At 39.4% G+C, this 14381-nt stretch overlaps 1 protein-coding gene across 4 annotated transcripts in view; it reads right to left on the bottom strand.

The window, feature by feature from the left end:
- The window catches only part of ERI3 (ERI1 exoribonuclease family member 3), a 922564-nt gene that overhangs the window by 821304 nt on the left and 86879 nt on the right, over nt 1-14381 (bottom strand). For all 4 annotated transcript variants that reach the window (XM_053693395.1, XM_053693393.1, XM_053693394.1 and 1 more), the window contains one exon: nt 2425-2711. In XM_053693395.1, coding sequence (XP_053549370.1) covers nt 2425-2682 — 258 coding nt within the window. In that variant the 5' untranslated portion in view covers nt 2683-2711. The remainder of the gene's footprint in view (nt 1-2424; nt 2712-14381) is intronic.

The following is a 14381-nucleotide window of genomic DNA, read 5'->3' as shown; positions in this document are numbered from 1 at the left end:
CCTAATATTATCAGCGCACTCTGTTCTCACCCCAGAGTGATCACGCTTACCTCTTAGTTCTGGTAATTTAGCCAAAACTTCAGTCATAACAGTAGCCATATCCTGTAATGTGATTTGTAATGGCCGCCCAGATGTACTCGGTGCTACAATATCACGCACCTCCCGAGCGGGAGATGCAGGTACTGACACGTGAGGCGAGTTAGTCGGCATAACTCTCCCCTCGTTGTTTGGTGAAATATGTTCATTTTGTACAGATTGACTTTTATTTAAAGTAGCATCAATGCAGTTAGTACATAAATTTCTATTGGGCTCCACTTTGGCTTTAGCACATATAGCACAGGTATCTTCCTCTGAATCAGACATGTTTAACACACTAGCAAATAAACTAGCAACTTGGAAATACTTTTCAAGTAATTTACTATAATATGAAAACGTACTGTGCCTATAAGAAGCACAGAAAAAGTTATGACAGTTGAAAATTAATAAACTGAGAAGTTATAGCATCAAATCTTTGTAAAAACACAATTTTAGCAAAGGATTGCTCCCATTAGCAAAGGATAACTAACCCTGATAGCAGAAAAAAAATACAGAAATAAACGTTTTTTATCACAGTCAACTACAATCTCACAGCTCTGCTGTGAGTGATTACCTCCCTCAAAATAAGTTTTGAAGACCCCTGAGTTCTGTAGAGATGAACCGGATCATGCAGGGAAGACAATAAACTTCTGACTGAATTTTTTCATGCGTAGCAAAAGCGCCAAAAAAGGCCCCTCCCCCTCACACACAACAGTGAGAGAGATCAGTAAACTGTCTTAAATTAAATAAAACGACTGCCAAGTGGAAAAAAATAGTGCCCAAAACATTTTTTCACCCAGTACCTCAGAAAATTAAACGATTTTACATGCCAGCAAAAAAACGTTTAACATTAAATAAATTAAGTGTTATTAAAAAGCCTGTTGCTAGTCCCTGCAAATTAGGCTAAAGTCTTATGCATACAGTATAATTCCAGTGAAGTGCCATTCCCCAGAATACTGAAGTGTAAAATATACATACATGACAGCCTGATACCAGTTGCTGCTACTGCATTTAAGGCTGAGTTTATATTATATCGGTATGGCAGAATTTTCTCATCAATTCCATTGTCAGAAAATAATAAGCTGCTACATACCTCTTTGCAGATTAATCTGCCCGCTGTCCCCTGATCTGAAGTTTACCTCTCCTCAGATGGCCGAGAAACAGCAATATGATCTTAACTACGCCGGCTAAAATCATAGAAAAACTCAGGTAGATTCTTCTTCAAATTCTACCAGAGAAGGAATAACACACTCCGGTGCTATTATAAAATAACAAACTTTTGATTGAAGGTATGAAACTAAGTATAATCACCACAGTCCTCTCACACATCCTATCTATTCGTTGGGTGCAAGAGAATGACTGGAGGTGACGTAGAGGGGAGGAGCTATATAGCAGCTCTGCTGGGTGAATCCTCTTGCACTTCCTGTTGGGGAGGAGTTAATATCCCAGAAGTAATGATGACCCGTGGACTGACCACACTTAACAGGAGAAATGAACATTATTTTACAGTAATTATGTTTATGATTGGAAGTGAATTTTAAAATGTTACTGAATTTGATATTGGTAACAGTGAAGTATAATCTATCATGTTTGCTCAGGCACAAACATGACAGACGAGAAGACTTGAGCCTGTACCAACATCATAGATCGTGCTTCACTGTTGCCATTATCTAATCTAGTAACATTTTAGACCTCACTGACTTATAACTGTAAAAAAAATGCAGGTTCCATATCTGGTTCCCCACCAGAGATAATAAACCTGAAAGTGAGGGGAAATGTTAAAAAATTGCACTCTCTGTCTTGACCCCCTTAAAAAAAAAAAAAAAAGAAGATGAGAAGTCTCAAACCTGAAATTAGGACTTAGACTCAAATTCTTCCCTTTATAAATTGATCCTAAACGTGAAACTTTCAGCGATCTTCTTCATTACATTAGGACTTAATCTAAGTCTATGGAACAAAAATTTGCAAAATGTTTATATATGTAATGTGCTCAAGACATAAGTTTATGTTTTAAGGAGCTAGGACCATCCTGAGCTGAGATATTGATTTCCAATAAAATCTGTATAATCAAAATTTGTTGTGCGTCATGACACAAAGATGGCCCCCCGCGGTTAACCCAAGTAAAAAAAAATTTAAAAAATGGTGGGTTTGGAATACTAACACTTATAGATAATCAATTAAAGGAAAATTAAAATTGGTCAAGCATCTACCATTACAATTATTGGACCATTTGAGATGGATTGACAGGGACCCTTGAGTGACTAAGAATAAAGCTAGTGCCAATGTCGTAAAATGAAAATCTGAAGACTCAATGGGAGTTGGTGAACAGCCTCTTTCCCATCTCTTTACCTGAGGATGGATTTGTGGTTTGTCGCAGGTTGCTTCAAAGTCCAAAACTAGAAAGTAGTGGTATCGCTGGGGTGGGAAAGAGGTCATTGCTGCCACAGATGCTCCGAAACCTTGGCAGCCCAGTTTTCTGTTTAGCATTAGGCCGGTTCGCTTTCCAGCAGCTATTGAAAAGAATCGAGCAGAGCTGGTAACTCCCAGAGATCTTAAAAGCTGCTGCGTAGTAAGTCTTTCTGGGCGGATGTGGGACAGTAACCGCATTGAATCCCCAGATGCATTTACATGAGCACCTAAAGAACACAATGACAGCAACATTAGTAATTATAAAAAAAAAAAAACATGGCAAGACAAGAAAACAATAAAAAATATATTGCACTAAAAATATAAAGGAAAATTAGGTGCATGGGGACATGCTTAGAAAGAAAGGCATTAAACTCTCCTATTTTGATTTCCTATTGACAATATTAATCAATTATTTCAAGTTAGAGTGTGGCTATAACCTGAAAATATTTATAACAAAACTTGGATATCTCGATTTGTCTGCAGCCTTCGATACTGTTGGTCACCCTCTCTTGCTCCAACGCCTCCAATCATTTAGCATTTGTGACACAGCCCTCTATTGGTTTTCTTCCTACCAGTCTAACCGTACCTTTAATGTAGTCTTATTTGATGCATTCTCTGCCCCTTTTCCATCTTCTGTTGGGGTACCACAAGACTCTGTCTATTTTAAATCTATACGTCATCATTAGGTTCCATAATAAAGTCACATGACTTTCAATATCATTTGTATGGTGATTTCCCCACTGCTCTAGACCTATCCCCTTCCTTACAAACTTGTGTCATTAACTGTCATTCTAATATCTCATCTTGGATGTCCTCTAACTATCTTAAAGGTCTACTCTAGAATTTTTATTTTAAATATAGATAATCCTTTTATGACCCATTTCCTAGTTTTGCATAACCAACACTGTTATATTAATATACTTTTTACCTCTGTAATTACCTTTCATCTAAGCTTCTGCAGACGGCACCATTATTTCAGTTCTTTTGACAGACTTGCATTTTAGCTAATCTGTGCTGACTCATAAACAACCACACAGGAGTGGGCACAATGTTATCTATATGGCACACATGAACTCGCACTGTCTACCTGTGAAAAACTATAAAAATGCACTGAAATAAGAGGTGGCCTTCAAGGGCTTTGAAATTAGCATTTGGGCCTAGCTATGTTTAGCTTTCAATAAAGAATACCAAAATAACATCGCAAATTTTATTATAAAAGTAAACCAGAAAAGTTGTTTAAAATTGCATGCATCATGAAAACAAAATTTATGCTTACCTGAAAAATGATTTTCTTTCGGAATGATGATGGTCCACAGTCATAACATATAGGATATATTTCCCACCACCAGGAGGAGGTCAACACCCATACAAGAGCTTTAAAACCCTCCCACCTCTCTTAGTTTCACGTATAGCTGAGTAGAAAATATAAAAATAAAAGGTAGGAAAGGCAAAGAATGGTCTATAGAGGTGTCATTAGAACTGTTGCCCAACATGAAGCGGGAGGGACCTGTGGACCATCATCATTCCAAAAGAAAAGAAAGACTTTATCATCAGGTAAGCTTACATTTTGTTTTCTTTTGTAAAATGATGTAAAAAGTCAAAGCAAAGAAACCAAATTGAACCCAAGCTTGATGCTGAAAAACATAATTTATGCTTACCTGATAAATTCCTTTCTTCTGTAGTGTGATCAGTCCACGGGTCATCATTACTTCTGGGATATTACTCCTCCCCAACAGGAAGTGCAAGAGGATTCACCCAGCAGAGCTGCATATAGCTCCTCCCCTCTACGTCACTCCCAGTCATTCGACCAAGGACCAATGAGAAAGGAAAAGCCAAGGGTGAAGTGGTGACTGGAGTATAAATTAAAAAATATTTACCTGCCTTAAAAACAGGGCGGGCCGTGGACTGATCACACTACAGAAGAAAGGAATTTATCAGGTAAGCATAAATTATGTTTTCTTCTGTTAAGTGTGATCAGTCCACGGGTCATCATTACTTCTGGGATACCAATACCAAAGCAAAAGTACACGGATGACGGGAGGGATAGGCAGGCTCTTTATACAGAAGGAACCACTGCCTGAAGAACCTTTCTCCCAAAAATAGCCTCCGATGAAGCATAAGTGTCAAATTTGTAAAATTTGGAAAAAGTATGAAGTGAAGACCAAGTTGCAGCCTTGCAAATCTGCTCAACAGAGGCCTCATTCTTAAAGGCCCAAGTGGAAGCCACAGCTCTAGTAGAATGAGCTGTAATTCTTTCAGGAGGCTGCTGTCCAGCAGTCTCATAAGCTAAACGAATTATGCTACGAAGCCAAAAAGAAAGAGAGGTAGCAGAAGCTTTTTGACCTCTCCTCTGCCCAGAGTAAACGACAAACAGAGAAGACGTTTGTCGAAATTCCTTAGTTGCCTGTAAGTAAAATTTTAGAGCACGGACTACATCCAGGTTGTGCAGTAGACGTTCCTTCTTCGAAGAAGGATTTGGGCACAAAGAAGGAACAACAATCTCTTGATTGATATTCCTGTTAGTCACTACCTTAGGTAAGAACCCAGGTTTAGTACGCAGAACTACCTTATCCGAATGAAAAATCAAATAAGGAGAATCACAATGTAAGGCTGATAATTCAGAGACTCTTCGAGCTGAGGAAATAGCCATTAAAAATAGAACTTTCCAAGATAACAACTTTATATCAATGGAATGAAGGGGTTCAAACGGAACGCCCTGTAAAACATTAAGAACAAGGTTTAAACTCCAAGGTGGAGCAACAGTTTTAAACACAGGCTTAATCCTGGCCAAAGCCTGACAAAAAGCCTGGACGTCAGGAACTTCTGACAGACGTTTGTGTAACAGAATGGACAGAGCTGAGATCTGTCCCTTTAATGAACTAGCAGACAAACCCTTTTCTAAACCTTCTTGTAGAAAAGACAATATCCTAGGAATCCTAACCTTACTCCAAGAGTAACCCTTGGATTCACACCAATATAGGTATTTACGCCATATCTTATGGTAAATCTTTCTGGTAACAGGCTTCCTAGCCTGTATTAAGGTATCAATAACTGATTCAGAAAACCCACGTCTTGATAAAATCAAGCGTTCAATTTCCAAGCAGTCAGCTTCAGAGAAGTTAGATTTTGATGTTTGAAGGGACCCTGTATCAGAAGGTCCTGTTTCAGAGGTAGAGACCAAGGTGGACAGGATGACATGTCCACCAGGTCTGCATACCAAGTCCTGCGTGGCCACGCAGGTGCTATTAGAATCACTGATGCTCTCTCTTGTTTGATTCTGGCAATCAATCGAGGAAGCATCGGGAAGGGTGGAAACACGTAAGCCATCCTGAAGTCCCAAGGTGCTGTCAGGGCATCTATCAGGACTGCTCCTGGATCCCTGGATCTGGACCCGTAACGAGGAAGCTTGGCGTTCTGTCGAGACGCCATGAGATCTATATCTGGTTTGCCCCAACGTCGAAGTATTTGGGCAAAGACCTCCGGATGGAGTTCCCACTCCCCCGGATGAAAAGTCTGACGACTTAAGAAATCCGCCTCCCAGTTCTCCACGCCTGGGATGTGGATTGCTCACAGGTGGCAAGAGTGAGACTCTGCCCAGCGAATTATCTTTGATACTTCCATCATAGCTAGGGAGCTTCTTGTCCCTCCCTGATGGTTGATGTAAGCTACAGTCGAGATGTTGTCCGACTGAAACCTGATGAACCCCCGAGTTGTCAACTGGGGCCAAGCCAGGAGGGCATTGAGAACTGCTCTCAATTCCAGAATGTTTATTGGCAGGAGACTCTCCTCCTGACTCCATTGTCCCTGAGCCTTCAGAGAATTCCAGACGGCACCCCAACCTAGAAGGCTGGCGTCTGTTGTTACAATTGTCCAGTCTGGTCTGCTGAATGGCATCCCCCTGGACAGATGTGGCCGAGAAAGCCACCATAAAAGAGAATTTCTGGTCTCTTGATCCAGATTCAGAGAAGGGGATAAGTCTGAGTAATCCCCATTCCACTGACTTAGCATGCACAGTTGCAGTGGTCTGAGGTGTAAGCGTGCAAAGGGTACTATGTCCATTGCCGCTACCATTAAGCCGATTACCTCCATGCATTGAGCCACTGACGGGTGTTGAATGGAATGAAGGGTGCGGCAAGCACTTTGAAGTCTTGTTAGCCTGTCCTCTGTCAGGTAAATCTTCATTTCTACAGAATCTATAAGAGTCCCCAGGAAGGGAACTCTTGTGAGTGGAACGAGTGAACTTTTCTTTTCGTTCACCTTCCATCCATGTGACCTTAGAAATGCCAGTACTAACTCTGTATGAGACTTGGCAGTTTGAAAGCTTGAAGCTTGTATCAGAATATCGTCTAGGTATGGAGCTACCGAGATTCCCCGCGGTCTTAGAACCGCCAGAAGAGCACCCAGAACCTTTGTGAAGATTCTTGGAGCTGTAGCCAATCCGAATGGAAGAGCCACAAACTGGTAATGCCTGTCTAGGAAGGCAAACCTTAGGTACCGGTAATGATCTTTGTGAATCGGTATGTGAAGGTAAGCATATTTTAAATCTACAGTGGTCATGTACTGACCCTCTTGGATCATAGGTAAAATTGTCCGAATAGTCTCCATCTTGAACGATGGAACTCTTAGGAATTTGTTTAGGATCTTTAAGTCCAGGATTGGTCTGAAAGTTCCCTCTTTTTTGGGAACCACATACAGATTTGAGTAAAACCCCTGTCCCTGTTCCGATCGTGGAACTGGATGGATTACTCCCATTAACAAGAGCTCTTGTACGCAGCGTAGAAACGCCTCTTTCTTTGTCTGGATTGTTGACAACCTTGACAGATGAAATCTCTCTCTTGGAGGAGAGTATTTGAAGTCCAGAAGGTATCCCTGAGATATTATCTCTAGCGCCCAGGGATCCTGGACATCTCTTGCCCAAGCCTGGGCGAAGAGAGAAAGTCTGCCCCCCACTAGATCCGATCCCGGATCGGGGGCCCTCAATTCATGCTGTTTTAGGGGCAGCAGCAGGTTTCCTGGTCTGCTTGCCCTTGTTCCAGGACTGGTTAGGTTTCCAGCCTTGCCTGTAGCGAGCAACAGCTCCTTCCTGTTTTGGTGCAGAGGAAGTTGATGCTGCTCCTGCTTTGAAATTACGAAAGGAACGAAAATTAGACTGTCTAGCCTTAGCTTTGGCTTTGTCCTGAGGCAGGGCATGGCCTTTACCTCCTGTAATGTCAGCGATAATCTCTTTCAACCCGGGCCCGAATAAGGTCTGCCCTTTGAAAGGTATATTAAGCAATTTAGACTTAGAAGTAACATCAGCTGACCAGGATTTTAGCCACAGCGCCCTGCGTGCCTGAATGGCGAATCCTGAATTCTTCGCCGTAAGTTTAGTAAGATGTACTACGGCCTCCGAAATGAATGAATTAGCTAGTTTAAGGACTCTAAGCCTGTCCGTAATGTCGTCCAGAGTAACTGAACTAATGTTCTCTTCCAGAGACTCAATCCAGAATGCCGCTGCAGCCGTGATCGGCGCAATGCATGCAAGGGGTTGCAATATAAAACCTTGTTGAACAAACATTTTCTTAAGGTAACCCTCTAACTTTTTATCCATTGGATCTGAAAAAGCACAGCTATCCTCCACCGGGATAGTGGTACGCTTAGCTAAAGTAGAAACTGCTCCCTCCACCTTAGGGACCGTTTGCCATAAGTCCCTTGTGGTGGCGTCTATTGGAAACATTTTTCTAAATATCGGAGGGGGTGAGAACGGCACACCGGGTCTATCCCACTCCTTAGTAACAATTTCAGTAAGTCTCTTAGGTACAGGAAAAACCTCAGTACTCGTCGGTACCGCAAAATATTTATCCAACCTACACATTTTCTCTGGTATTGCAACTGTGTTACAATCATTCAGAGCCGCTAACACCTCCCCTAGTAATACACAGAGGTTTTCCAGTTTAAATTTAAAATTTGAAATATCTGAATCCAGTCTGTTTGGATCAGCACCGTCACCCACAGAATGAAGTTCTCCGTCCTCATGTTCTGCCACCTGTGACGCAGTGTCTGACATGGCCCTAATATTATCAGCGCACTCTGTTCTCACCCCAGAGTGATCACGCTTACCTCTTAGTTCTGGTAATTTAGCCAAAACTTCAGTCATAACAGTAGCCATATCCTGTAATGTGATTTGTAATGGCCGCCCAGATGTACTCGGCGCTACAATATCACGCACCTCCCTCTGAGCGGGAGATGCAGGTACTGACACGTGAGGCGAGTTAGTCGGCATAACTCTCCCCTCGTTGTTTGGTGAAATTTGTTCAATTTGTACAGATTGACTTTTATTTAAAGTAGCATCAATACAGTTAGTACATAAATTTCTATTGGGCTCCACTTTGGCATTGCAACAAATGACACAGGTATCATCCTCTGAATCAGACATGTTTAACACACTAGCAAATAAACTTGCAACTTGGAAATACAATTCAATTAGAATAATATTAAAAACGTACTGTGCCTTTAAGAAGCACAGAAGATCTATGACAGTTGAAAATTAATAAATTGAAACAGTTATAGCCTCAATCCTTGTAAACAACACAACTTTAGCAAAGGTTTAATCCCATTAGCAAAGATAACAAATTCTGAAAGCAGGAAACAAATTACAGAATAAACGTTTTTTATATCAGTCAACTATAATTCTCACAGCTCTGCTGAGAGAAATTACCTCCCTCAAAATAAGTTTTGAAGACCCCTGAGCTCTGTAGAGATGAACCGGATCATGCAGGAAATACAATGAGTTGCTGACTGAAATATCTGATGCGTAGCAAAAGCGCCAAAAAACGGCCCCTCCCCCTCACACACAGTAGTGAGAGAGAACAGAAACTGTCAGAAAAAAGATTAAGCAACTGCCAAGTGGAAAAATAGTGCCCAAATATTTATTCACTCAGTACCTCAGCAAATGAAAACGATTTTACATTCCAGCAAAAACGTTAAACATAATTTCTAGTTATTAAACAGCTTTATGTACTTCTTACAGTGTAATTCTAGTGAAGTACCATTCCCCAGAATACTGAAGTGTAAAGTATACATAGATGACATTATATCGGTATGGCAGGATTTTCTCATCAATTCCATTGTCAGAAAATAAAAGCTGCTACATACCTCTATGCAGATTCATCTGCCCGCTGTCCCCTGATCTGAAGTTTACCTCTCCTCAGATGGCCGAGAAACAGCAATATGATCTTAACTACTCCGGCTAAAATCATAGCAAAAACTCTGGTAGATTCTTCTTCAAACTCTGCCAGAGAGATAATAACACACTCCGGTGCTATTTTAAAATAACAAACTTTTGATTGAAGATATAAAACTAAGTATAATCACCATAGTCCTCTCACACATCCTATCTAGTCGTTGGGTGCAAGAGAATGACTGGGAGTGACGTAGAGGGGAGGAGCTATATGCAGCTCTGCTGGGTGAATCCTCTTGCACTTCCTGTTGGGGAGGAGTAATATCCCAGAAGTAATGATGACCCGTGGACTGATCACACTTAACAGAAGAAAGGGTTATTTATTCCAAGTGGTAAAAGAGGAACATGCAAGCGCCCGACGCGTTTTGTGCATGCTCACATGCGCTTCATCAGAGGCTAGTGATTCTAGGAGCGTGGAGGCTTAAATGGAGTGGTGTGGCCAATCAGTGCTGTTTATTGGATATCCAATTAGATATAGACAGCTAAGGCAAGACGGACAGTCCCCTCTAGGTTGCCACGCTGCTAATTGAATCTAGTTGCTCAATCTGTTAATAATAATTCCATGAACACAAAATATACATATTGATATATGCACACAGTACAGAGAATAAAATATTGTGTTACAAATCTACATATATTGGTTGTCATAACTTGCTACATAATATTGCCTTATAAAAAGAAAATATGTCATATGTACCACAAAAGGTAATGGTATTATGACAAGGCAAAATTCAAAGATTATACATCGAATCAGAAAATACATATTAGCATTACATCCAATGTAGAATAAAGAATGGAAAAAAAAATTAATATAAAACATATAAAAACAATGTGTCAAAAATTTGATAACTGATCCAAAACAATATATATATATATATATATATATATATATATATATATATATATATATATATATATATTACCAAGATGAGCACTCTCACTTCAACGGTTCAGAAGCCAGGGTGCTAGTGGGTAATAGATAATAATAGCAAGAACTAGCACTCACTGGACTTTTTCAAACACCAAAAAGTTTAATGTGACGTTTCGGAGACAAAGTATCTGAGGAAGGGGATACTTTGTCTCCGAAACGTCACATTAAACTTTTTTGGTGTTTGAAAAAGTCCAGTGAGTGCTAGTTCTTGCTATTATATATATATATATATATATATATATATATATATATATATATATATATATATATATATATATATATATATATATATATAGAATAGATGTAATCAAAAGCTGGGAAATGGGCACACCTTATCCTGTATCAATGGTACTATTTCACAGTGGTTGACGAATATGTTCATAAATTAGGAGCCAGTAAGAATATTTAGGAGCCAGGCATATTTTTAGGAGCCAGACAGTTGGATTTATATATAGATATATGGATAATAACCCAAAAAGTTAGATTTATGAGGACTCTAAGTTTAAACATAAAAATGTAATCCTATGGCATCGGTTCATAGATGACATTCTAGTCATTTGGGATGGTGAAGTAGAACTATGGAACACCTTTGTATAAGAGTTGAATGCAAATTGCATGAACCTCAATTTCACCCAAAGACTAGAAGAGTCCTCTATTGATTTTCTGGACGTTACCTTATATATTTCTAAAGGAAATATATGCAGTAAACTATATAGAAAATCTACGGATACAAATGGCTATTTAGATGCAAGAAGTAGACACCACCCGAAGTGGATAGAAAACATCCCCTTCGGGCAATTTCAGAGGTTATGACGTAATTGCACCGATATCAATAACTTTAAAATAGAAGCACAAAACCTTAAAGATAAGTTTGCAGAGAAACATTATCCTATAAAGACAGTCCAGGGAGCTTATGAGAAAGCAATCAAATTGGATAGACAGACACTTGTACAAGGAAAAAACACTAGTATAGAAAAAGCAGCTTCCAATATAAATGATGTAAAACACAAAAGAGACAATAAACTTTGTAACTACATTTAATGAGGGGCACTGGAAAGTTAAAAATATACTACAGAAAAATTGGTCAATATTGAGAAACGACCCCATACTTAAGGACACTATAGGTAACAGACCAAATGTTACATATAAGAAAAATAAAAACCTGAAGAATTTTTTGGCACCCAGTGATACACAACTGACAAAGAAAAAAGGTAATGGTCAGATTACGAATCTACAAGGCTTCTACAAGTGTTCTAGAAAAAACTGTGTCTGCTGTGCACACATACACAGGGATAAAAAATATAATAAGTACATTGACAGTGGAGTAAATGGAGATAATTACCCCATCAAAGGTTTATTAAACTGCAAATCAGATCATGTGGTTTACATGTTAGAATGCACCTGTAGCAATCCTAAAAGGTACATTGGGCGTACGACACGGGGTCTTAAAATTTGCTGCCTAGAACACATGAAAAACATTGAGGCTGGTATCCTTAAGAATCCACTAATAAACCACTTCTCTCAGATTCATGGAAAAAATAAAAATGAATTTTTTATCAAAGCAATAGATCACATACTCCCAGGAAAAAGAGGGGGTAGTAGACTCCTAGAACTACGCAAACGGAGACACTATGGATTCACAAATTAGAAACTCTGGAACCCAAAGGGTTAAACAGAGACATTGATCTGGCAGCCTTCCTGTAACGTCTAAGAAAGTACTCTATATTCTTCACCCTATTCTAACAGATTTTTAAATACATGTACATCAATAATAATATTATTTTAGAAATCTGTTTCAGTGTAAAGGAATGAGAAAAAATCTTTTAATTATTCTTAAGCTAGCTTTTTTAATATGTTTTGTAATAATTACCGGTTAGATTTATAAACTGAATAATTCTTAATTTTATTTATTTTATATGTACTTATATAATGTATTTTTAAATGTTTTAAATGTTTTATTCATTTATGTGTAATTAGAAACCGGTTTTCAATAACAATATTAATATCTATACTTCTATTCATGTCACAACACCAGCTGGTTCGCTTTATAGCTGAGGTGTTTTAAATATGACAGAAGTGTGTGAGGAGACTTGCGACCCTTAGAAGTATAGATATTCTCATAGCACATTTTTTTTAATTATGTAGACAATTTAGAAAGCGATACTGGGACTGGATGTGGTCTTTGAATACTACACACAGAGTTCCTTATTTGTACTACATGAGAAAAAAGAAAATCCTTTTGCCCAAATGTAAAATGGCGATAGAGGGGCAGTCAGGAGGCAAATCAGCCTCACTAATGCGCATATATGGATCTAGGTTGGGGGGCGGCCCACACCTCTGATGAAGTAACCCATTGGTTACGAAACGCGTTAGGCTCCGCCCCCCGTCACACGCTACTGCACACTGTGCACACATACTGACACGGAGCTACATAAAGGATTGGACTGCTATATCAATAAGTATAATACAGCAGATCTGCGAATATCCTTTAGTGCTCCATACTTGAATCTCTGTTTAGTAGAGCGTATTAGCCAGCCGTGTTTCTAGCCTTGCATGCTGGATATTACACTTGGTTTGACTACAGCTCTATAGTATCTTTCTATGCTGCATGGAAGTTTTCTTGTGACTAGCCTACCAACGAACTTTAGTGGGCTCTCTCTTTTTATATGTAACTGTTAAAATTATATTTCTTATGTATATATGAATAAATAAATACCTGGTTTTATCCATAACTATGTGTTAGTAGTGTATATCTTAATAAGTACACATAACCCCTTCTCCCATGCCCTAGTATCATTTAAATAAAGGTATTACTTGGAACGCTACAGACATCCAGGGACCCTTGAAGACCCGTGGACTTACAGGAGGATTGCAAGGGATGAGAGTATACTAACACAAGTGCCCTTTTAATACCTCATACCTTGAGGTTGAACCAGGTGAGCGTGGATTTTTCCCACTGTTATACTATATGCTTACTAATTGAACGTATTACACGAAGTGTGCCTTTCGGCGCTTGTCTTGTCCCATACTTTTTTATATATATAGAATAGATGTAATCAAAAGCTGGGAAATGGGCACACCTTATCCTGTATCAATGGTACTATTTCACAGTGGTTGACGAATATGTTCATAAATTAGGAGCCAGTAAGAATATTTAGGAGCCAGGCATATTTTCAGGAGCCAGACAGTTGGATTTATATATAGATATATGGATAATAACCCAAAAAGTTAGGAGCCAGGGGTAAAATTCTAGGAGCCAGTGGCTCCCAGGCTCCTGGGGTTGTCGAGCCCTGATTTAATATAAATATAGCCAGGTCCATACCTTGTTAATTCTTAAGGAATACAATGGTGTGGTTAAATTAGTAAAGATTTGACCCAATGGTCAATGGGCCCATAAATTAAGCCGCCTCAAAAACGAAAAGAGGAAGTGGCATACATGGTACTTGGAGCTAGCTCTTTTGGGACATTCCCTGCCGACTAATCTTGGGGCTTCCTCGCCTGATGAGCTTCGCCAACAGAAGTTGTTCCATCACCACGCTCTTCAGCTACAGACATAAGGAGGAGTGAGACGCTGCAGTACATCTGCTAACCGTTATGTAATCTCTGCACCTCTTTTTTGGAGGAAAGCCAAGTACTATACTTACCTATTGTACTATTGGGGCTAAGCATATCAATACCCGGAGACTTTACGCTGTTACAGCCCATGACAGGATACTTAGAGTCTTTACCTGACTCAAGGTCTTTTTA

The sequence above is a fragment of the Bombina bombina genome, chromosome 10 (assembly GCF_027579735.1).
Source record: "Bombina bombina isolate aBomBom1 chromosome 10, aBomBom1.pri, whole genome shotgun sequence".
Taxonomy (NCBI): domain Eukaryota; kingdom Metazoa; phylum Chordata; class Amphibia; order Anura; family Bombinatoridae; genus Bombina; species Bombina bombina.
This window is presented reverse-complemented; position numbering and strand designations above follow the sequence as displayed.